The sequence below is a fragment of the Saimiri boliviensis genome, chromosome 2 (assembly GCF_048565385.1).
Source record: "Saimiri boliviensis isolate mSaiBol1 chromosome 2, mSaiBol1.pri, whole genome shotgun sequence".
NCBI classification, from domain to species: Eukaryota; Metazoa; Chordata; class Mammalia; order Primates; family Cebidae; genus Saimiri; species Saimiri boliviensis.
This window is the reverse complement of record NC_133450.1, coordinates 66,937,364-66,959,235: the sequence shown is the minus strand read 5'-3', so window position 1 is coordinate 66,959,235 and position 21,872 is coordinate 66,937,364. Positions and strand designations below refer to the sequence as shown.

Genomic DNA, 21,872 nt, shown 5'->3' with positions numbered 1-21,872 from the left:
GATAAGATTCTGAATTCCTTCTCTGTGCTATCTTGAATTTCTTTGAGTTTCCTCAACACAGATATTTTGAATTCTCTGCCTGAAAGTTCACAATTTCTGTTTCTCCAGGATTGGTTACTGGTGCCTTATTTAGTCCATTTGGTTAGGTCATGGATGGTGTGGATGCTAGCAGATATTCTCCAGTGTCTGGGCATTGAAGAGTTAGGTATTTACTGTAGTCTTCACTGTCTGGGCCTAACTGCACCTATCCTTCTTGGGCTTTCCAGATATATCTTGGGCTTTCCAGATACTTGAAAGGACTTGGGTGTTGTGATCTAAGCTGTATCTGCTTTAGCAGCATGTGGTGTTTGCAGCCGCATAGAGATACCGCCTTGATGGTCTTGGACAAAATCTGGGAGAATTCTCTGGATTATCAGGCAGTCTCTTGTTCTCTTCCCTTACTTTCTCCCAAACAGATCTCTCTCTTTCTCTCTGTTCTCAGCCACCTAAAGCTAGGGGTGGAGTGACACAAGCACCCCTGTGGCCACAATCACTATGACTGCACTGGGTCAGACCTGAAGCCAGAACAGCACTGGGTCTCACTCAAGGCCTGCTGTAACCACTCCCTGACTATTGCCTGTGTTCACTCAAGGCCCTGTGGTTCTACAAATCAGCCAGTGGCAAAGCCAGCCAGACCTGTGTTCTTCCCTTCAGGGCAGTGAGGTTCCCCCAACTCTCTAGAGGTGCCGTCTGGGAGTCAGGGACTATAATAAAAAATCTTAGAGGTCTACCCAGTGTTCTACTGTACTATGGCTGAGCTGGCACTCAAACCACAAGATACAGTCTTTTTCACTCATGCCTCCCCTTTCCAAGGCTAGGGAGCCTCACCCCATAGCTAACACCACCTCAGGCCACAAGGAGAATTGCCAGACAAGCACCAAAGTTCCCTTAAGGCCCAGGGATTCTTTTTGTTGTTGTTGTTTTGTTTTTGAGATGGAGCCAGGCTAGCGTGCAATGGTGTAATCTTGGGTCACTGCAACCTCTGCCTCCCAGTTCAAGTGATTCTTCCGCCTCAGCTTCCCAAGTAGCATGCGCGCACCACTAAGCCTGGCTCATTTTTTTTGTACTTTAGTACAGAAGGGGTTTCACCATGTTGGCCAGGATGGTCTCGATCTCTTGACCTCATGATCCCCACACCTCGGCCTCCCAAAGTGCTGGCATTACAGATGTGAGCCACGGCGCCCAGCCCCAGGGATTAAGTCAGCTTATGGTGAATACTGCCTGGCTTCGGACTCACTCTTCAGGGGAGTGGTTTCTCCTACAGCCCAAGGCGCCTGGCCCCAGGGATTAAGGTAGCTTATGGTGAATACTGCCTGGTCCGGGACTCACCCTTCAGGGGAGTGGTTTCTCCTATAGCCCAAAGCAGGTCTAGAAATGCCACTAAGAATCAAGTCCTGAAATCAGGGATTCCAAGAGTGTATTTGGTGCTCTATCCCTCCGTGGCTGTGCTGATATCTGAAGCCAGCAAGTCTTAGAGGCTCACCCAAGGCCCTTGACGTAATGCCTGGGTATCAATGCTGGCTATTCAGGGCCCACAGGCACTTCAGTTAGCAGGTGATGAATGCTGCCAGTACTGAATCATTTTCTTAAAGGCAGTGGGTTCCCTTCTGGCCCAGGGTATGTCTAGAAATGTCATCTGAGAGCTGGCGCCTAGAACAGGGAGCCTTGTGACTCTGACTGGTGCCCTATCCTGCTTTGGCCAAGGTGGTATTTAAGAGGCAAGGCAAAGTCCTGCCCACTCTTCCCTCTCTTCTCAGGTGGAAGAAAAGTGTCTCTTTTGGAGCCATGAGCTGTGTAGCCTGGCATGGGGGGGCGGCGGGCAGCACTCCTTTGGATGCTGCAGCTGGAGTCTCAGTATGTCATGTATCCCTCTGTCCACTGTCTCTGGGATGGATCAACTCAGCATTAGCACTTGCCTAAGAGTTATAGTCCTTTGGGCCTAGACTGCCTTTCAAGTTTACTTGGAGGCACAGAGCACTACAGGCCTCAGTGGCAAGCCTTGAAGGAATTCAAAATTGGACCATTGGGATTAGCAATTCCCCTCTGGCTAGGTTTGGTTTAAATGTTCCCTCTGTGGACAGGTGTCAGCTGAGTTTGGTCCAGTTTTCCTTTCTGCTCTAACAAAATAGCATTGAGTTCAATGCCTCACAATTGCTGTGTTCTCCCTCCCACAGCACCCAGAGACACTCTGCACACACTGCCACTGCCGCAGGGGGAGGAGTGGCATTGCCAATTCAGGACTGTTTTTTCTATCTCTTCAGTGCCTCTTTCAGTCATATGAAGTTAAAACCAGGCACTATTAAGTGTTCACCTGATTTTTGGTTCTTAGGAAGATGCTTTTTTCTGTGTAGATCGTTGTTAAATTGGTGTCCTTGGCGGGGGGAATGATCAGTGGAGCATTCTATTCCACCATCTTGCTTTGCCTCTCAATTTTCTTTTAATTTCTGTAGGGTCAGTCGTAATATCTCATCTTTCACTCCTGATTTGAATAATTTAAGTCCTCTCTCTCTTTTTCTTGGTCAGTCCAGCCAGAGGTTTGTTGGTTTTTGTCTTTTCAAAGAACCAACATTTAGTTTCCTTGATCTCAATTGTTTTTCTATTCTTCATTTTTAAAATTTCACTCTAATCTACATTAGTTCCATTTTTCTACTTGCTTTGGGTTGAGCTGGCTCCTCTTTTTCTAATTTCTTAAGATGGAAGGTTAAATTACTGATTCAACATATTTCTTGTTTTTAATATAGATGTTTATAAGCTATAATTTCCCTCCAAGCACAGCTATAGCTGCATTTCATGAGTTTTGGTATATTATGTTTTTGTTTTCATTAATCTTAAGTATTTTAAATTTCTCTTGTAATTTCCTTCTTTGATCTATCGATAATTTAGGAGCACATTGGTTTAAAAATTACTGTACTTTCTATTATTACCTGCCAAAATATTTATTTTTATTTTCTATATTTTGTACTACAAATATATAGACATTTTTACATTTTCCCCAAATTTAATATTGTATTATAATACAAAATATGCTTTTTCAACCTATACTCTCCTTATTTATAAACACTATGCTATTCCAGGCCACTTCTTCCTCCTTAAGCCGACCTTCCTCTCCTTAGCTCTGGATACAGTTCTAGTAGATGACCCAGTCCACTTATTCAGTTACTACTATTGACCAAGCCATGCACTAGGTCCTTGCCCTCAGGAACTCATCTTCTGGTGAAAAAAGAGTGGCATGTTTGTAAATAGGCAACTATAATACAATGCGATATAATGAGAACATTTATAAGAAAAACCAAATCTCGTGGGAGGGCAGAAATAAAAAGTTTCTCAGAGATAGCATCTGACCTTTGTCTCAAAGGATGAGTTAATCAAAAATATCTGCTCCCACCAAGAAAATAGAAGTAAGGGAAACAACATCCAATTGAAACTGTTCAACGTACAGTTTAATATATTGTATGGCTAAAATCTCAGTGAAAGATGTGGCTATTCTCTTACCTCTTGGATTTCATCTGGGACAGTTGAGTCCATCAGTCTGAAGAGCAAATTTCGAAGTGGGCCCGCCTGCCTCCCGAGAATGCTGGTAGCTACCCCTCCCGCAAGTGCAAGAGCAAGGTGATTTGAAAGTAGCTTTAGGCATAGCTTGAGAAAACTGTGGTGTTCCCTGAAACCAAATAAACAGCTATGAATTTTTGGAACATAAAAGTGTATGTGCTACCCAGTATGGGTAACATTTTTTTCAATTTAAAAGTTTTGTCGGTTAGGTGCAGTGGCTCATGCCTGTAATCCCAGCACTTTGGAAGGCTGAGATGGGCAGATCACCTGAAGTCAAGAGTTTGAGATCAGCCTGGCCAACATGGCAAAACCCTGTCTCTACTAAAAATATAAAAAATAGCCAGGCGTGATGGCAGATGCCTGTAATCCCAGCTACTCAGAAGGAAGAGGCAGAAGAATTGCTTGAACCCAGGAGGCAGAGGTTGCAGTGAACCGAGATCAGCCACTACTCTAGCCTGGGTGACAGAGCAAGACTCTGTCTCAAAAAAAAAAAAAAAATTGTCAAGTCATGAACAACAGTAATTTTTTAAAACATCATCTGTGAAATTATGAGTAACTTTTTCCTAGAGGTTACTATCAATAATTATCTAAGGTTAGCTCTTTCCTAGATTATAAAAAAGTTCCATATGATTTGGGAAAACAAAAAAGAACAGTAAGTCAAAATTCAAAAGGAGTAATTTATACACATGCACAAACACACATATAACATACCTTGATGAAGGGAAAGGGAGTGGGGGAATCTCACTGTTTATTTTATCACAGTATCTCTCAAGAAAAGAACGCAGGTGTGAGAAGGTACTCTCTTCAAGATCTACACAATAAGGTCGGTGCCATGCAACAACTTGTCTAGAAGGACACATCAGAAAATAATAAAACAGTCTTAAAATGAAGTTTTTATAAATGATCAAAAATGAAAATTAAAACATATTGGCCAGATATGGTGGTGTATGCCTACAATCCCAGCTACCCAAGAGGCTACGGCAGGGGAATTACTTGAACTTGGGAGGCAGACGTTGCAGTGGGCAGAGACTGCACCACTACACTCCAGCCTGGGTAACAAAGTGAGACTACATCTCAAAAAATATATATACACATATATACATCAAAGATAAATGATTTCAACAACATACACAGAAGACATTACTAATTATGAAAGTGATAAAACCTTTCATTTTAGTGACTAAGGAAAACCACGAATTTGCCATCTTTAAGAAAAAAGCATACAACCACCACTTGTTTTGGAAGGTTTGGATGTCTACTCACCTGCAAGCAGAGGGCTATGTTACATGATCTACTAAAGTCCCTCCGGTTCTAAGAGTTTAGAAAATGTATATTTCTTATTAAGAAAAATATCCTGACTATATAGAGTGATATACTGAAATCTATTAAAAGACAAAATCCTGAAATTTATTGTGAATACTTTTAAGATCTTGGGACTCAACTACCTACATATGAAGTGGGAAGATGGAGATTTAATGCTAATAGCAAACTACTTATATTCAACTTATTTATTTTGGCTTTTGTGTTAAGAGGAATAACTATTAATAAATATTTTTAATTGATTAGAATATCATTTTAAAACTGAGTCAAAAGTATAGAATGCAAACAAAATACATTCTAAGCTATAAATTAGCCCATGTATATTTGAAAATATCTGAAATAACTCAGACAGTCCTTAAAATTCAGTATCTTAATATTGACTAAAACTCACCTACCTGATTGACTAAACACATACAGTTAACACTTTAGGAAAAAGCTAAGTTTCTCCAAAAAGTAACCTCCTTGATTTTAAAAGTACGGCAATTTTTTTTTTTCAAAAAAACTTTCAAAAAACCAACCAGATAAAGCGTGCTGATGTTAAATAACATTAAATCAATAAAGCCTAGTTCTGATTTTAATTATTTTAATTTCCTCTTGATACGCAGACATTTAATTTTTTTTAATCTGTATCTAGAGATAAAAGAGGATTCAAAACGTTTAAGACAATGTCTTAAATACTGGGTATGACCTCTTGCTTGTGAAACACGTCTAACATCAACACTCAAATCTAATGTCATTTCTATGATAGAGAAAAAGCATTCCTATCTATTTCAGAAGAGTATGAACAAAGCACAATTATTTCCATTTTTATTAGTGCTTCTACTTTTTATTGACTTTTTTGTGTTAAAACACACAAGACTTTTTTAAAACAGGCACTCTTACCTGTCCCTAGGAAGAGCAGTCCATGCCAGACTATGTGATGTTCCAGCTGAAATTTGCTGAATGGCTATGCCATCTAAGCCACTCACTTTCTTTGGTTTAGTAATAGGACCTGTGGAATTTCCCTGGCCACATTGCCCCATTGAGTTATTGCCCCAGGCGTAAACTTCATTATCTAAAAACAAAATATAAAATATTATATAAAAGAAAAGCTAAATTTAAATATAATATATTTACAGAAGACAAAGTTAGTAATATTTCCTTAAAAACAAATGACTTTACCATGAGAAAGAGCCAAACAATGACTGTCTCCAATTGAAACATCAACTATTCTTGTGGCAGCCAGTTCTTCAATAAGCTTGGGTCTCAAAGCAGTAGCTTCTGAAGAACCACAACCTAGACAAGCTCCACAGCCCCAAGCGTAGACCTGAAAAAAACAGGAATACACTACCCGTAACTCTGAGATGATTAGATTGTTGGCTTGTTTAGGGATAAATAAAATCTATGAAACTAGAGTGTGGTTTGATAAATAACTTTGTGATGTTAAAATCATTTTGATCATTTAAAAGATTGTTATAGCAATTTTTCATGCTGCCTTTAAGCCTTTGCTGTAATAGAAAAAACAGAAAGGTCTTCTGTGACAGTCTGCTAAACTACTAACTGGTTTGCAATTTGTTGTATTTGCCCCATCTTACTGGCTTTGAAAATACTGTCTTAAAACTTCTCCTTTATGTGTTTCTCACTATTTTGGTAAGATTAAGATTAGAACAAGGTACGAGTATATAAAATAGATTATATAAATCACAAAACCAATGTTTACTATTTAGTAATAAAATACCTCACCTCATTGTAACAATAATTATCATTTACAAAGAGGTCCTTGTGAAGCAGGAACAAGATAGTTCCTCTTGAACATCTTCATTTTTGACTAATCAATACCAAAATAACCACTGACTGATTTAAGATGCTTGGGGAAAGGGTTAGGTGGGAAAAAAAATTGTTGTCTTTGGCAAGACAAATAAGTGAATAACTGCCAATCTAGCAACCCAAAATCAAAATCAAAACAATGAGCAATCTGAATGATTTTTTTCTTTATCTTCAATAGGTTTTGGTAAGATTATATTGACTCTTATCTTTATGCCACCAAATTTGAGAATTTGTTTTTGTCTTGCAATTATTTTAGGAAAGACTGCTGCCGAGAGATTAAACCACTTCAATAAAAACTAAAAAGCACTGTCCAGGTCTAGTGGCTCAAGCCTATAATCCCAGCACGTAGGGAGACAGAGGCAGGAGGATCACTCGAATCCAGGAGTTCAAGATCAACCTGGAAAACATGCCAAGACCCGGTCTCCACAAAAATTTTAAAAATTGGCCAAGCATTGTGGTACAGGCCTGTGGTCCCAGCTACTCGGGAGCCTGAGCGAGGAGGATCTCTTGAGCCCACCATGTCAAGGCTGCAGTGAGCCTTGTTTGTGCCACTGTACTACAGCCTGAGCAACAGAGTGAGACCCTGACTTCAAAATAAAATAAAATAATAACATATATTTATATTTGTTTTCAGGTAACTTACTTACTTAAGCATAGAACACAACAAATTCCAGTACATAAGCATATTTTACAAGATGATAGGAATTAAAGATAAGGACAGAGAAATAATGTACAGTCAAAATCATCATAGGAAATCTCCTAAATCACTCATAAATTATAATACAGTCATGTACCATTCAGTCAATAATAGACCACATTATACAACAGTGGTCCCACAAGATTTAATGGAACTTTGATGCCAGTATTTTTACTATACCTATTCTATGTTCAGATATGTTTAGATACATACTTACCCTTTCATTACAATTTCCAAAGGTATAACATGCAGTACAGGTTTGAAGTCTAAGAGCAATAGGCTACACCATACAGTCTAGGAGCGTAGTAGACTACACCATCTAGGTTTGTGTGGTACTCTCTACAATGTTCTCACAATAACAAAATTGCCTAACAACACATTTCTCAGAACATATTCTGTTAAGTGATACATCACTATAATACTGTCACTCAGTAAAGCCTACATAGAGTTTTCTCTTGCGGTGTTCTTTTGTTTGAGCACCAGATGAGAAATACTTGGCTTGCCTTTAGGGACTGGACCATACCATATAGTATGGTGGGACGTCAGTACAGAAGAGGCCTGAAAGCACTGAGAGAGACTGAGGGAAAAGCAAATGTTGATCATCATTTCATGCTCAAGTATAATGGTAAACAGAATAACTCTTACCTTTTAAAAATATTTGACTTTACTTTTTTTTATACATATATATTTGATTTAATAAAACTTAAGGTACTCATGATATGACTATTCTATAAACAATTTACAAGTTCTCTTGGAATTCAGTGTAATAGATTTGTTAGTATTATTTTTATTACTACTACCACCACCAACTAATAGTTGAAGAGTACTTGATAATCTACAGAAACTCTCAATTCTAATGATTATCTTACATGATCATTTGTATGGAAAGCAGAAATTATCACCCCTCATTAAAAAAGAAGGACATGATGTTCAAGGAATGTCTGTTAATTTGCCTGTTTTTTGCTTATGTATACATCAAATATATAAGCATCTTTTAACTTTAATTCATGGATTCTTACTATAAAACCCAAGGTGAGAAATACATAGAAAAGACATTTTTAAGGCAGCAACTAACTAATGTAATAATGAATAACTTGAGTTAGATTTTTAGGACACAAGGCATTCTAGTTTCTCAAAGAGTAACAACATTATATGCTAATTTCAGCTTTTCTGCTCATCGGTCTTGCAAATTAGTGACAAAACACTTCTATACCTCTGCCTGGCACAAAGTGGCCTCCTATATATGATAGAGTAAGTTGTCAGCTCGCTTTTTTACTGCCATCACTGATGGGTACATAGGGACAAATAGTGTCAGTCTCTAATCATACCTGGCTCCTCCCTATCTTCAACAAACAAATAGGGTAAGAGTGAAAATAAGCATGTAAAAGTTCAAAGCTTATAAGCTATAAAAGTCCAAAGCTTATGAACTTTTATAAAGGCTCATAAAATTCTTAACTATCCTAAGCCTGACTTTACCCTATTTCTCAGAAACACCTCTTTCAGATTATTTTCCATACCTAAGCATTCTCTTTATCCTCTTTTTTGATCACCCTCTTGCCTTCTTAGTTCATATCACTGGCTCCATCAACATCTAGTTCAGCTTTCCCCCACTATCGATGATGTTTTGGAAAAGGTTTAAGGGAAGCTAAATGCTAAAACATTTTAGAAAATCAGTTTAATACAAAGAACAGAGCCTCCACTAAGGTTTATCTGGGTCACATAGGCCAAGTTAGAAAACCTGGTTCCTTCTCAGATACTCTACTTCAAACAGGAGAAAATACTTCATTTCAGCATGTTGCCTAAAAATGTATTTATTTGAATTTAAAAATTTAAATACAATAATTACTGTTTAGTCACCTAATCTGCTGAAATACTCTAAGTCTTTTATACTCATCTCTTAGTCCTACCTGCCCTGTTGATGTCAAAGCAAGTGAAGACTGGCTCCCAGCACAAACTTTGCGAATGAACATTCCTTGTAAAGCTTCAATAACTTTAGGTTTATACACTCTGTTGGTATCACCATGACCAAGTTTACCTATAAAAACAAACACATTAAACAATTTACTTGCTTCAAAGAACCTCTACTTTTTTTAATAGTACTAAAGTTGATAAAAAGCTTTAATCTTTCCATCACTAACCTGACAGATATGAAAAACTTGTTTCTGATAGCTGAGGATGCTAACAAGTGAGCTTTTTTTTTTTTTTTTTTTTTTTTTTTGGGATACGGAGTTTCGCTCCTGTTACCCAGGCTGGAGTGCAATGGCGCGATCTCGGCTCACCACAACCTCCTCCTCCTGGATTCAGGCAATTCTCCTGTCTCAGCCTCCTGAAGAGCTGGGATTACAGGCACGCATCACCATGCCCAGCTAATTTTTTGTATTTTTAGTAGAGACGGGGTTTCACCTTGTTGACCAGGACGGTCTCGATCTCTTGACCTCGTGATCTACCCGCCTCGGCCTCCCAAAGTGCTGGGATTACAGGCTTGAGCCACCGCGCTCGGCACAAGTGAGCATTTTTAATGTAAGAAAGCTAACAAACAACCACTGATAGCCTTTTATATCTTAATTTCAAGAATTAAAATCAAGCAATTTAAAATCACCTTTAAATCAAGCATTTAAAATCGCTTTTAAATTATTTTTCTGTCTTTCTCCCCCTTTAATGGCTCTATTACTAACTTCAAATTTGCTGACATCATATACAAGTACTATACAAGAATGTATATGCATATAATTTTTCAAAACACTTTTTAAAAGATTCAATAGTTTATGAAATTGAAAACTTGACAAATCATTAAAGAAGAAAACAAATGGCCAACAATCTACAAATTCAACTTCACCAGGAATAAAAAAAAGTAAATGTTAAATGATACCATTTTCACTATTGAAATTATTTAATTATATTAATTTTAATACATGCTGTTGTTGAAGACTATGGTGAAGTAAGCACTCACATTGCTAGGAAGAGTGACTAATTAAAGTGAACAAAGATTTACTCATTCATTGTGTTGTTAATACTGAAAAAAATGGAAACCAACTAGATACCCGACAATAAGAAACTGGTTTTATAAATTGTGCCACCAACAAATGAAAGAATACTTTGAGCCACTTAAAAGAAAGATGTAGAGTCATGCTTCTTGATATAAAAAAGATATTCATGCTGGGCACAGAGGTTCACGTCTGTAATACCAGCACTTTGCGAGGCCAAACCTCGTGGATCACTTGAGCCCAGGAGTTCGAGACCAGTCTGGGCAATAAAGTGAAATCCTGTCTCTCAAAAATTATAAAAATTAGTTGAGCATGGTGGTATGTGCCTGCAGTTTCAGCTACTGGGGGGCTGAGGTAGGAGGATCGCTTCAGCCCAGGAGGTTGAGGCTGCAGTGAGCCAGGTTTACGTCACTGCATACTAGCCTGGGTTAACAAAGCAACACCCTGTCTCAAAAAAAGAAAAAAAAAACAAACAAACTATTAAAGTAAAATATATACATGTCAAAACATACATAAACTTATACAAAATATACACATGTAGGTCCAGTTTGGTTTTTAAAAAGACATCTAAGTAGAAATATATGTAAATATTTATATAAATGTATATTTATTTATTAGTCTATTTCCAAAATGTTAACAATGGTTAAAGCAACATTTGTAAAAGCTCAGTTCTTTTTTAATTTCTTCTGCTCATCTGTATTTGAGTCTTTCTACACTAGGCATATATAACTGAAAAATAAATTTTTAAAAATCTCAAGAAAAAACCCAGAGATAATGAAACAAAGGATACATACCATTGTCTCCTCCTCCGAAAGACCATACAGTTCTCCCATCTTTAGACAGAGCAATAGTATGTGAACTGCCACAAGAAACCTCTCCTACATTGCTAATGTCTTTTACTAATGTTGGAATGTTACGACTATTGCTGTCACCATGACCTTGGATAAAACACACACAACAACAAAGAAACAATGTTACTTCTTTTTCTCTAGGTCGTTAACCTCACAAGTAGAATAAATGTTACAATTTTAAAATAGACTTGAGATACTTTCTAAATGCAATATGAAAAAGAAAATCATTTCTAACATCTTCTCAAACAATCTTCCAAGCTGCTCCTAAACTGGGTCATGCAGTCACTTCAGTGAACCATTAAAATGATCTATTCATGCTCCCCTCATAGCACTTACCTTATGTTGTCCTGTTTCATGCTCATGTTGACTTGTTTTCATTACCCACTAGATTATAAACTTCAGGATCAGGATGGTATTGCTCTTATCCCAGAAACCCTACAGTGCCTGGTCATAATAGGGCACACTCAGTAAATGCTTGCTAGATTTAATTACATCTTAAATATCAGCACTAAAATCTAGGTCTTAACTATATAAAATCATCTTCCTCTGAGCTTAAACAAAATAAATGACAGTCTATTCTCACTAGTAAATCTACTTTCATGGCTTCTCAGTAACTGTAATCATTTCTATTTTTCTAGAATAACTTCCATTTTAAAAAAATCTTACCTAATCTTCCAAAGTCTCCTTCACCCCAGGTATATAATTCCCCATCCTCTGTGACAGCAGCACTATGTCTGTATCCAGCTGACACACAAACAACTACCTGCATTGCATACAAGTAAATATAATAAGCATGCAAATGTTAAAACATATAGTCCATATTTGATACAATACACAGAGACTTCACGGATACTAATATTCACAACCCATCCAGGAATTTCCATGTACAGTTGTGGAGCCTGTGCTCAGAACAAGGATGACTGGCTAAGGAGTCAAGTAAGTGCTGAAATACATGCCTGTAATCCCAGCACTTTGGGAGGCTGAGGCAGACAGACTGCTTGAGTTCAGGAGTTCAAGCCCAGCCTGGGCAACACAGTAAAATCCCATCTCTTATAAAAAATATGAAACTTAGCCAGGCATGGTTGTACATGCCTATAGTGCCAGCTACTCAGGAGACTGAGTCAGGGAGACCACCTGAGCCCCAGAAAATCAAGGATGAAGTGAGCTGAGATAGCGCCACTGCACTCCAGCCTGATAACAGAGCGAGACCCTTTCTCCAAAAGAAAAGAAGAGAAAAAAGAAAAGAAAAGAAAAAACAAAAAACGAGGTAGGAAAGGAAGGTAGGAAGGTAGGTAGGTAGGTAGATAGGTAGGTAGGCTGGTTAATAAAAACAGAAGATATAAGCTCAGTTTCTAACAGTTCTAATTATTTGTGTGGGTCCTTGGTCAATTACTTAGCTAGTCTAAATGCCTCACCATTCAGGTGTCTATTAAGATGCCACCTCTTCTAAGAGCACTCTCTGCCCTACCTCATTACCTAATACCATACCCTGCCCAAGTTAATCTTTATTGCTCTTTTTTTTTCTTTACTATTATCTGAAACTATTTTATATGTTTGTTAACTTATTATCTCTACCCTGAGGACTAAAGGATTAGCGACTTACCTGTCTTGTTCACTGCTACACATCTAATGCCTAAAATACTGCCTGATACTTGGAAAGTGCTAAATAAATGCTTATTGAATGAATGACTCTCAGTTCATTTATCTGTGAAATAGGGATAATAACTATTCTTATAAGAATATAAGAAATAAAATTCAATAATGTATATAAAGGTGTTCTGTAAACTGTAAAACAGATGCACAAAAGATTAAGCCAAAGGGTTGCGGGTAAGGGGCACTGGTAGAAAGAAAACATCAAAATCAGAAAGATATTGTCAATTACCACACCAATGCATCTAATCATTTTTATAACTAAAAAGAAAGCACATACCTTTCCTTGTAGAGGTCCCTGAATAAGCTTGGGATATTTCTGTGTTGAACTATTTCCATGTCCCAGTTTCCCATAATCACCATCTCCCCAACTGAAGACTTCTCCTTCTGTCGTAAAAGCTAAAGTATGACCATCAGATCCTTTAGAAGATGAAACCTTTTTAATGGATCTGTGAGGCTCAAATGTTAACTTTTTTAAAGTTGACTGATTATTGGAGTCTCCAAGGCCCAGTCTCCCATAGCTGCCTTTACCGCAAGCTCTAACAGAGCCATCAGTAGAAATGACAAAAGTGCAATACTGTCCAGCTTCAATCTATAAACAAAAAATCATAAACATAAAATACTTATCTGAGTATCAAAGTATAATATTTAAGGCTAATTTTATCAAAGAGGCTCAAAAGACATCTTTGAAAGCAGAATATGGCATCATTCTCCACAGAGATTAAGGAATATACAGAAATTTAAAAGAATACAAATGGTCTTTTTATAAAAAAGCTTACAACTTTGTTGCTGAGTTCAAATCTTCATGTATATTTTATCTTTTCAAGTTATTGTCCAGGTTATGATTGAATGAAACAAAACAGTAAAAAGCTTAATATCCTCTTATAATTGAGAATGGCAATATGCAAAATTTTTGAATGAATTCCTCAAGGTACATTATAGCAAGAACCATATAAAATGTATTCTAAACTATTTGGAAAAAATATGTATTTTAATGAAAGTAATAATAAAATAGAAAATTCTAGCTAGGTTATAAATGTAAAAAAAGTGATCATAAGAATATAAAATGCTAATCTGGCAAAAAGAACTCCCAGTTTTTATTTACTTTTTTTTTTTTTTTTTGAGACAGAATCTCACTCTGTCGCCCAGGCTGGAGTGCAGAGGTTTCTTCTTTTTTCTTTTTTTTCTTTTTTTGAGACAGAATCTCACTCTGTCCACCCAGGCTGGAGTGCAGAGGGGTTTTTCTGTTTTGTTTTGTTTTGTTTTTCTTTTTTTGAGACAGAATCTCACTCTGTCACCCAGGCTGGTGTGCAGAGGCGAAACTTCGGCTCACCATAACTTCCACTTACATTCAAGTACTTCTCCTGCCTCAGCCTCCCAAGCAGCTGGGATTACAGGCATGCACCACCATGACTGGCTAATTTTGGTAAATATTTTTAGGAGAGACAGGGTTTCACCACATTGGTCAATCTGGTTTCAAACTTATGACATCAAATGATCCACCAGCTGGGATTACAGGCATGAGCCACTATACCTCGCCTTTATTTACTCCTATTTGCTGTTCGTGGTGAACATTCTGGTAAAGTCTGTTGCTATTCTTAACACTTCTCAAAAATAGAGATCCCAATTCAATTATTTGAAAGTTATAAATGCTGGCTGGGCACGGTGGCTCAAGCCTGTAATCCCAGCACTTTGGGAGGCCAAGGCGGTTGGATCACGAGGTCAAGAGATCCAGACCATCCTGGTCAACATGGTGAAACTCCGTCTCTACTAAAAAAAAATACAAAAAATTAGCTGGCCATGGTGGTGCATGCCTGTAATCCCAGCTACTCAGGAGGCTGAAGCAGGAGAATTGCCTGAACCCAGGAGGCGGAGGTTGCGGTGAGCCGAGATCGCCCCATTGTACTCCAGCCTGGGTAACAAGAGTGAAACTCCGTCTCAAAAAAAAAAGAAAGTTATACATGCTGTCAGGGATACTGGGGACTAAAAACATATTTTTCTATTAAAATGAAAAAACTAATGCAGTATACAGATCAGAAACAATCAATAATTTCTACTCATTTAAAAAATACTCAATATTATTTAATGCAAATAAGCATGAATATACACCACATTATCTACCAGTTTGTAAGCTATTTAGAAAACTTACAGTCTGTGCATCAGAGAAACTAGGAGCCAGTTTGGGTTGTAGTATTTTCTCCTGTGTGCCTTCTACCAACTGATGGCTGCTATTGCTCCCCCAAACATAAACCTCACAGGTTTCGGAGACAATGGGAGCATCACCAGTCTGAATGCTATCTGGGCTAGCACACGTTCTCGAATAATCAGAAGCCATTCTGCAAACCTATTAAAAATTTAAAATATGCAACAAATAGTCAAGACAGTTTTAGTCTGGACATTTTATATATATATATACGGTCACTGAAATTACTGTTGCCTTTCCTTCCTGCTCAAAGGACCTGTGAACATACATCCAGCTTAAATAAAGATAACCAGACTATTCACTTATATGGAATAAACCACTAAAAGACACTAATCAAGTGGCAAAAGTGGGAAAAGGGAGACACAAACTCAATCTTCTTTTGGCTAAATATTTTATTATTGCATACAAAAACATTATAGAAAAACAAAGCTTAAGAAATAAAATAGAAAAAAAATCACTATGGATAATCTTATCACCTTAATACAATAAATTTTACCTTTTAAATATATGTCTTTACAGAATTTTTCATATATATATTCTTTAACACAGACACCACAGTGGATACACAAAAGTGACAAATGGCACAAAAGAGTCATACAAATCCATGTCTACCTAGTCTTCATGATTGAATAGATAATATTCCATCCACTAAAAAAAAAAAAAAAATCACAATGTATTCAACCACTTCCCGATCCCCAACTTTCTTAAAAAAACAGATGAGGTCTCACTATCTCACAGGCTAAAGTCAAACTTCTGGGCTCAAGCAATCCTCCCACCTCAGCACCCCCCCAGTAGCTGAGATTACAGGCACCATGTAACCGTATCTGGCACCACTTTCCTTTTACAGACATTTAGAGTCTTTCTATTTATTTGTTATATAGGCCATTTTTAAGGATATAGTTGTTACTATACTTTTTATTACTTCCTTAGTAGAGAAACTCAGAAATGGGATTCAATATTCAAATAAAGACAAGAATTCTATGATTCCTGAAACATACTATACCAAATTGCATTCCAAGATGGTACTATGTCACTAGTAATGGATGAAAGGAGGCTGTTCTAAAAACAGCAAAGACCCAAAGTAATTAACATTCACACATATATCTGAATACATAAAATAAAAATCATGGCTTATTTACCATTTCTGTAAAATATAATGGTAAAGTCTATTGCCATTAATAAACCTTTTTAAAAATCCAGGCTGCCTGGCAAAAGCATAGGACCTAGGGTGGCCATTCCAGTACCAATCTCACTGAATCCATACATAATAAGTATTATGCTTTTAAATTTTTTTGCAAACATAAGTGAGGAAAAAGGAAGATGCCCTTAACTTCACATTTCTTTATTGTTAGCAAAACTAAAGTTTTTCCATCTATTTGTTTACTACATTTTGTGAAGTAAAATTCTGCTCACTAATGTATTAGAACTTAATAGATTTTTTAATTGATTTGTATAAACTCAATACAATAAACACATGAACTCTGACTACAGTGACTGTCAATTTGTTTTCTGCCTTTTAGTTTTTTGGTTTTGCTGAATCAAGCAAAACTATCAAAGAAACTAAAGAAGTCAACATATTAGTTTGCCAGCACATCAAATGGGGGAGGATAAGGTCATCTTAGTCAGATACTTTAAATAGTATCCAAAACAACAGAATAATATGTGTGTTAGACAAATATTTTCCAGTGAACATGAGGACAGTATCTGAAGACAGTTGCCAGTCCTAATAAAAGGTCTGGAATTTTGTTGCAGACAAAGGAAGGGGACCAAGAGGGTAGGAATTGTTCATCTAAAGGTCTATCATGGCCAGGTGTGGTGGCTCAGGCCTCTTGATACTGGCCAGCCAGGATTCCCTTCCAGGACAAAGCCCCTACACTGAAACTACTGAGAGCAGAATAAATATTGAACAGAATAGGGACAACAGAAAAGAAAGATAGAAAGGAAAGAGAATAGCAAGATAAAAGTTGGGAAGGAGAACAATCTGTAAAACCATTTTTTTTTTTTAACATTACACATATGGGGGAAGGGAGTCTATGGAGTTTTAAAAACCATCTTAAATCCCAACTCATTCTAAGAGTTCAGGAAAACTAATTTCACATAGAAATAAGCAACAGAAAAGTATTGAGGTCAAATCTCATATAAAGTTATTACAAAGTTGCAGTGAGCCAAGATCATGCCACTGCACTCCAACCTAGGCAAGAGTGGGACACCATCCAAAACACACACACACACATACATACACACACACACACACACACACACACACACACACACACACATAAACAAGAAAAACAGAAATCTGAATTACAAGCCCTCAAAAATGAGGTAACATAACCCAATAATTAGAAATAAAAGACAAAAAATCATTTTGGAACTGAAAACTAAACTAGAAGAAACCAAAGTAGATAATGACCTAAAAGTGATGAAAGATAAAAGGCATTTTTAGAAATTAAAAAACTAGCCGGGCACGGTGGCTCAAGCCTGTAATCCCAGCACTTTGGGAGGCAGAGCCGGGTGGATCACGAGGTCAAGAGATCGAGACCATCCTGGTCAACATGGTGAAACCTTGTCTCTACTAAAAATACAAAAAATTAGCTGGGCATGGTGGCGTGTGCCTGTAATCCCAGCTCTTCAGGAGGCTGAGGCAGGAGAATTGCCTGAACCCAGGAGGCGGAAGTTGCGGTGAGCCGAGATCGCGCCATTGTGCTCCAGCCTGGGTAACAAGAGCGAAACTCCGTCCCAAAAAAAAAGAAATTAAAAAACTAAAAAAGACAAAGCATTCAAGAAAAACTGACAAGTACTAAATTCAGGCAAAGATCCAACATACATATAATAATAATCCCTAAATAGAATCCAATCAAAGGAATAAAAAAAAATTTGACAACTGTAATTTAGGGACATTTTCCTGAAATAAAAAAGATTCCAAACTACATATTGAATTATCATATCTCTAAGAACATCAACCAAGAATCAATAATATCAAGATGTATTCTACAGTAAAATTACTGTTCCTTAAAGGAAAAAAAAATTCTTAGGGGTTCTCACCAAAATATGTATGACTTACATAGGAAAGAAAATCAGGTTACCTTTTGATTTTGACAGTAACAGTTTATGTCAGAAGAGAAAGGAGTAACATATTTAAGATACACAAAAAAAGAAAATGTGAAGTAAAGGAAAGATGAACTAAAGAATATTATCAATACTAACACAAGAATAAAGAGCACAGCAATTACCAACATGCAAAAACTTAGAAATCTTGTTCTGATGAGTCTTTATTGAGAAATCTACTAGAGAAAAACCATGAAATTATCACAAAGAATAAAGAGACATTGACACAAAGCCTAGTATTGAGCATTAAATATGTAATTACTTGTAGAACTAATACCAAATAAAGATTAAAACATAGAGACAGGCTGGGCACCATGGCTCACATCTACAATACCAGCACTTTGGGAGGCCAAGGTGGAAGGATCACTTGAGCTTAGGAGTTTAAGACCAGTCTGGGCAACAACAGCAAGACCTCATCTCTATTAAAAAATTTTAAAAATTAGGCTGGGTGCGGTGGCTCACGCCTGTAATCCCAGCACTTTGGGACCACGAGGTCAAGAGATCCAGACCATCCTGGTCAACATGGTGAAACCCCATCTCTACTAAAAATACAAAAAATTAGCTGGGCATGGTGGCGCCTGTCTATAATCTCAGCTACTCAGGAGGCTGAGGCAGGAGAATTGCCTGAACCCAGGAGGCGGAGGTTGCGGTGAGCCAAGATCACGCCATTGTACTCCAGCCTGGGTAACAAGAGCGAAACTCCGTCTTGGGGGAAAAAAAAAATTTAAAAAATTAGCCGAGTGTGATGACGAATACCTATAGTCCCAGCTACTTGGGAAGCTGGGGCCAGAAGATCACTTGAGCCCAGGATGGATGGATGGATAGATAGTTGGGGGGGTGGGGTGCGGGGGGAGGGAGGGGGGGGGGAGAGAGAGAGAGAGAGAGAGAGTGAGTTTCGCTCTTGTTGCCCAGTGGAGTGCAGTGGTGTGATCTTAACTCACTGCAACCTCTGCCTCCCACGTTCAAGCGATTCTCCCGCCTCAGTCTCCTGAGTAGCTGGAATTACAGACATCCACCACCACAACCAGCTAATTTTTTTGTATTTTTAGTAGAGATGGAGTTTTACCATGTTGGCCAGGCTGGTCTCAAACTCCTGACCTCAGGCGATCCACCCACCTCAGCCTCCCAAAGTGCTGGGATAACAAGTGTGAGCCACAGTGCCTGGCCCATAATGATATTTTTAAAATTAATTGGCCAAATTTGGGAGACGGTAGGACAATTCATTAAATTGAAAACTGGTAAATAAAGAGCAGATGGAAAGGATCGAGCATTTATTCTGCCTCTCCTATGTAAACTGTAGCAGAATAATCAGTCAATAAGGGGATCTCTTCATAAAAATATTACAATTAATAAATTTAAAAGAAATGATAGAATTAGAATATCATATTTTGCAGCCAAGCACAAATTCATTAATATAGTCATTATCAAAGCCTGCTAATACCACAAAGAGAGACAACCAGATGGAACCTGATGGAAGAACGCAACATGTATGAAGCCTTGCTAAAGACTTAAAACCTGAGACTGATCAAGCCTCTGAATCCAGCTGCCAATTTATAGGAAATACAGAAGATAAAGAAACATATGGAGCTGTGGGAAATGCTACAGCCTAAAAAGCCTAGGTTCCTGAATAAACACACTGAAGGAAAAGAAAAATGGAAGAAGGAGCGTATAGATTAAAAGATTTAAGAGACTTAATTTTTTTAATGGAGAAGACTGAACCACAGTGTCTAAGAATGCACATCTGCGTGACAGAGCTATAAAGAAATGCAACGACGTGTTCGCTCTACAAGTCAGAATACTGGTTACTTTGGGGAGGAGAAAAGAGATTATGACAAGGCTGTGAAAGGGCTTCTGCAATGACTAAGAAAATTCTCTCTTTGCCTAGATACATATTAGAAGAGTATTTATTTTATAATAATTCATTAAGCTATATATTTGTATGTTTTTCTATGTGTTTCACTAAATATAAATTTTTTTCAATTAAAGTTATCAGCACATAATTCGAAATTCAAAATAAATAAAAGGGTATACACTGAAAAGTATGCCTACTACTCACCCCACCCTAGATACCCCAGTTCCACTCTCTAGAGGTAACCACTGGTGCCACTTTCTTTTGTAGCTTTTCCAAAGAAAATGGATTATTTTTAAGGGATAAATACATGCCATAACATTTTAACACAAAGTTTTTAATACAAACACCATGATTGTTACATACCTCTTCAAAGAGACATAACGCTGCCTCGTAAAGTGAGCACAAGCCATCCGATGTTCTGGTTGGTTCTCTCCACTGACTTCGATCAGCAGATGAACCCTATAATTAAAACATTGTGGGATACAGTGTAGGAAGGGGAGAGACATATAGATTATAATTACTTAAATAGTCTACAAAAACACCTATTTGAAAACCTGTTTATATGATTATGTGCACTGAAACCAAATACTAACATTAGGTCATTAAATTAACTTTTGCAAGAAAGTTTTATTAAATGACCTGGCTACTGCATCACATTAAATTAAGTGTCAATCCCTCACTGATTACCTTATTAAAAAGTGATTTATTCCAAGGGACACAGGACTCTAGAAACAATCAAGGAAGTGGAAATTTTGCTAGTTACACACTCTGTGGCTGATCAATCCAGCCAGAAAATGTGGTCTCAAGAAATACTCTATTCCTGATGGGTGCATTTCCCACCTGCCTCCCACCTGACAGAATATAGCCAGCTTTAGTAATGACTTGACCAAAGCAACAGAAACTCGGTCCTTCCCTTCTTGGTTTCACCACAATCAAAATCCCAGTGTTACAATAGGTAGCTAGTCAGACATGAGCAGGGCAGAAGAGAGGCCCCCACAACCGCTACCACCAGGTATGTTAGGTGACCATCAAGTGATGGTCAGGCATTTGTTCACTGTCTCTCTAAAATAATAATTGATTGTGGCCAGCACCAGGGAAAGGCAGTCTCCAAACAGATAGAAAAAACCTGAAACTTGTAATCAGCAACTTCCTGATAAGATCTCAGGAGTTGGGTGAGTGGGCTAAAGCATACACACTAAAGAGGCAAAATGAAGGAGTTTAACCAGTATATGACCTCTAGATACATTCAACGAGTAAGGGAAGAATACCTCAAGTGAGCATGCATACAACTCTGGGAAACATACTGAGCATGCTCACCTCTCAACGGCTAGCAGGCCACTGTGCATGTGGACGGCCCACCCCAAGGGAAGAAACACAAGACCCCAAAAGTATGCTAACATATAAATGCCGAAGTCAAAGGTCAACTGGGGCACCTGATCTCTCAAGTCACACGCTTGGCTCTCTTCCAAGTGTCCTTCACTTCTTTTCCTTCCTGCTCTAAAGCTTTTTAATAAATATTCACTTTTGCTCTAAAATTTGCCTCAGTCTCTCCTTCTGCCTTATGCCCCTCAGTTAAATTCTTTTTCTGAAGAGGCAAGAATTGAGGTTGCTGCAGATTAATAAGAATTTGCCACTGCTAATACCAGGAAGTCAGTTCATCTTTTTCCTAGCACAGCTGAGGAAGCACAGCACCTCTCTGGGACTTACTGCCTACTTTCCACAATAGGACCCAATGGGAGAAATCATTATCTCATTAAAAAAAAATGATATGACAGGCACAGTGGCTCATTCCTGTAATCCCAGCACTTTGGGA

The 21,872-nt window shown here is 37.7% G+C and overlaps 1 protein-coding gene across 10 annotated transcripts in view; it reads right to left on the bottom strand.

The window, feature by feature from the left end:
- HERC1 (HECT and RLD domain containing E3 ubiquitin protein ligase family member 1) overlaps window positions 1-21,872 on the bottom strand; it is a 234,792-nt gene that overhangs the window by 130,191 nt on the left and 82,729 nt on the right. For 9 of the 10 annotated variants that reach the window (XM_074393495.1, XM_074393494.1, XM_074393501.1 and 6 more), the window contains 10 exons: window positions 20,423-20,518; window positions 15,046-15,240; window positions 13,177-13,488; window positions 11,913-12,009; window positions 11,190-11,333; window positions 9,319-9,446; window positions 6,070-6,214; window positions 5,791-5,962; window positions 4,300-4,434; window positions 3,532-3,697 (listed from right to left, as the gene is read on the bottom strand). In XM_074393495.1, the coding sequence (XP_074249596.1) occupies window positions 3,532-3,697; window positions 4,300-4,434; window positions 5,791-5,962; window positions 6,070-6,214; window positions 9,319-9,446; window positions 11,190-11,333; window positions 11,913-12,009; window positions 13,177-13,488; window positions 15,046-15,240; window positions 20,423-20,518 (1,590 nt within the window). Of the gene's footprint in view, window positions 1-3,531; window positions 3,698-4,299; window positions 4,435-5,790; window positions 5,963-6,069; window positions 6,215-9,318; window positions 9,447-11,189; window positions 11,334-11,582; window positions 11,670-11,912; window positions 12,010-13,176; window positions 13,489-15,045; window positions 15,241-20,422; window positions 20,519-21,872 lie in introns of those variants that run through there. The other variant, XM_074393503.1, reaches the window with a different exon arrangement.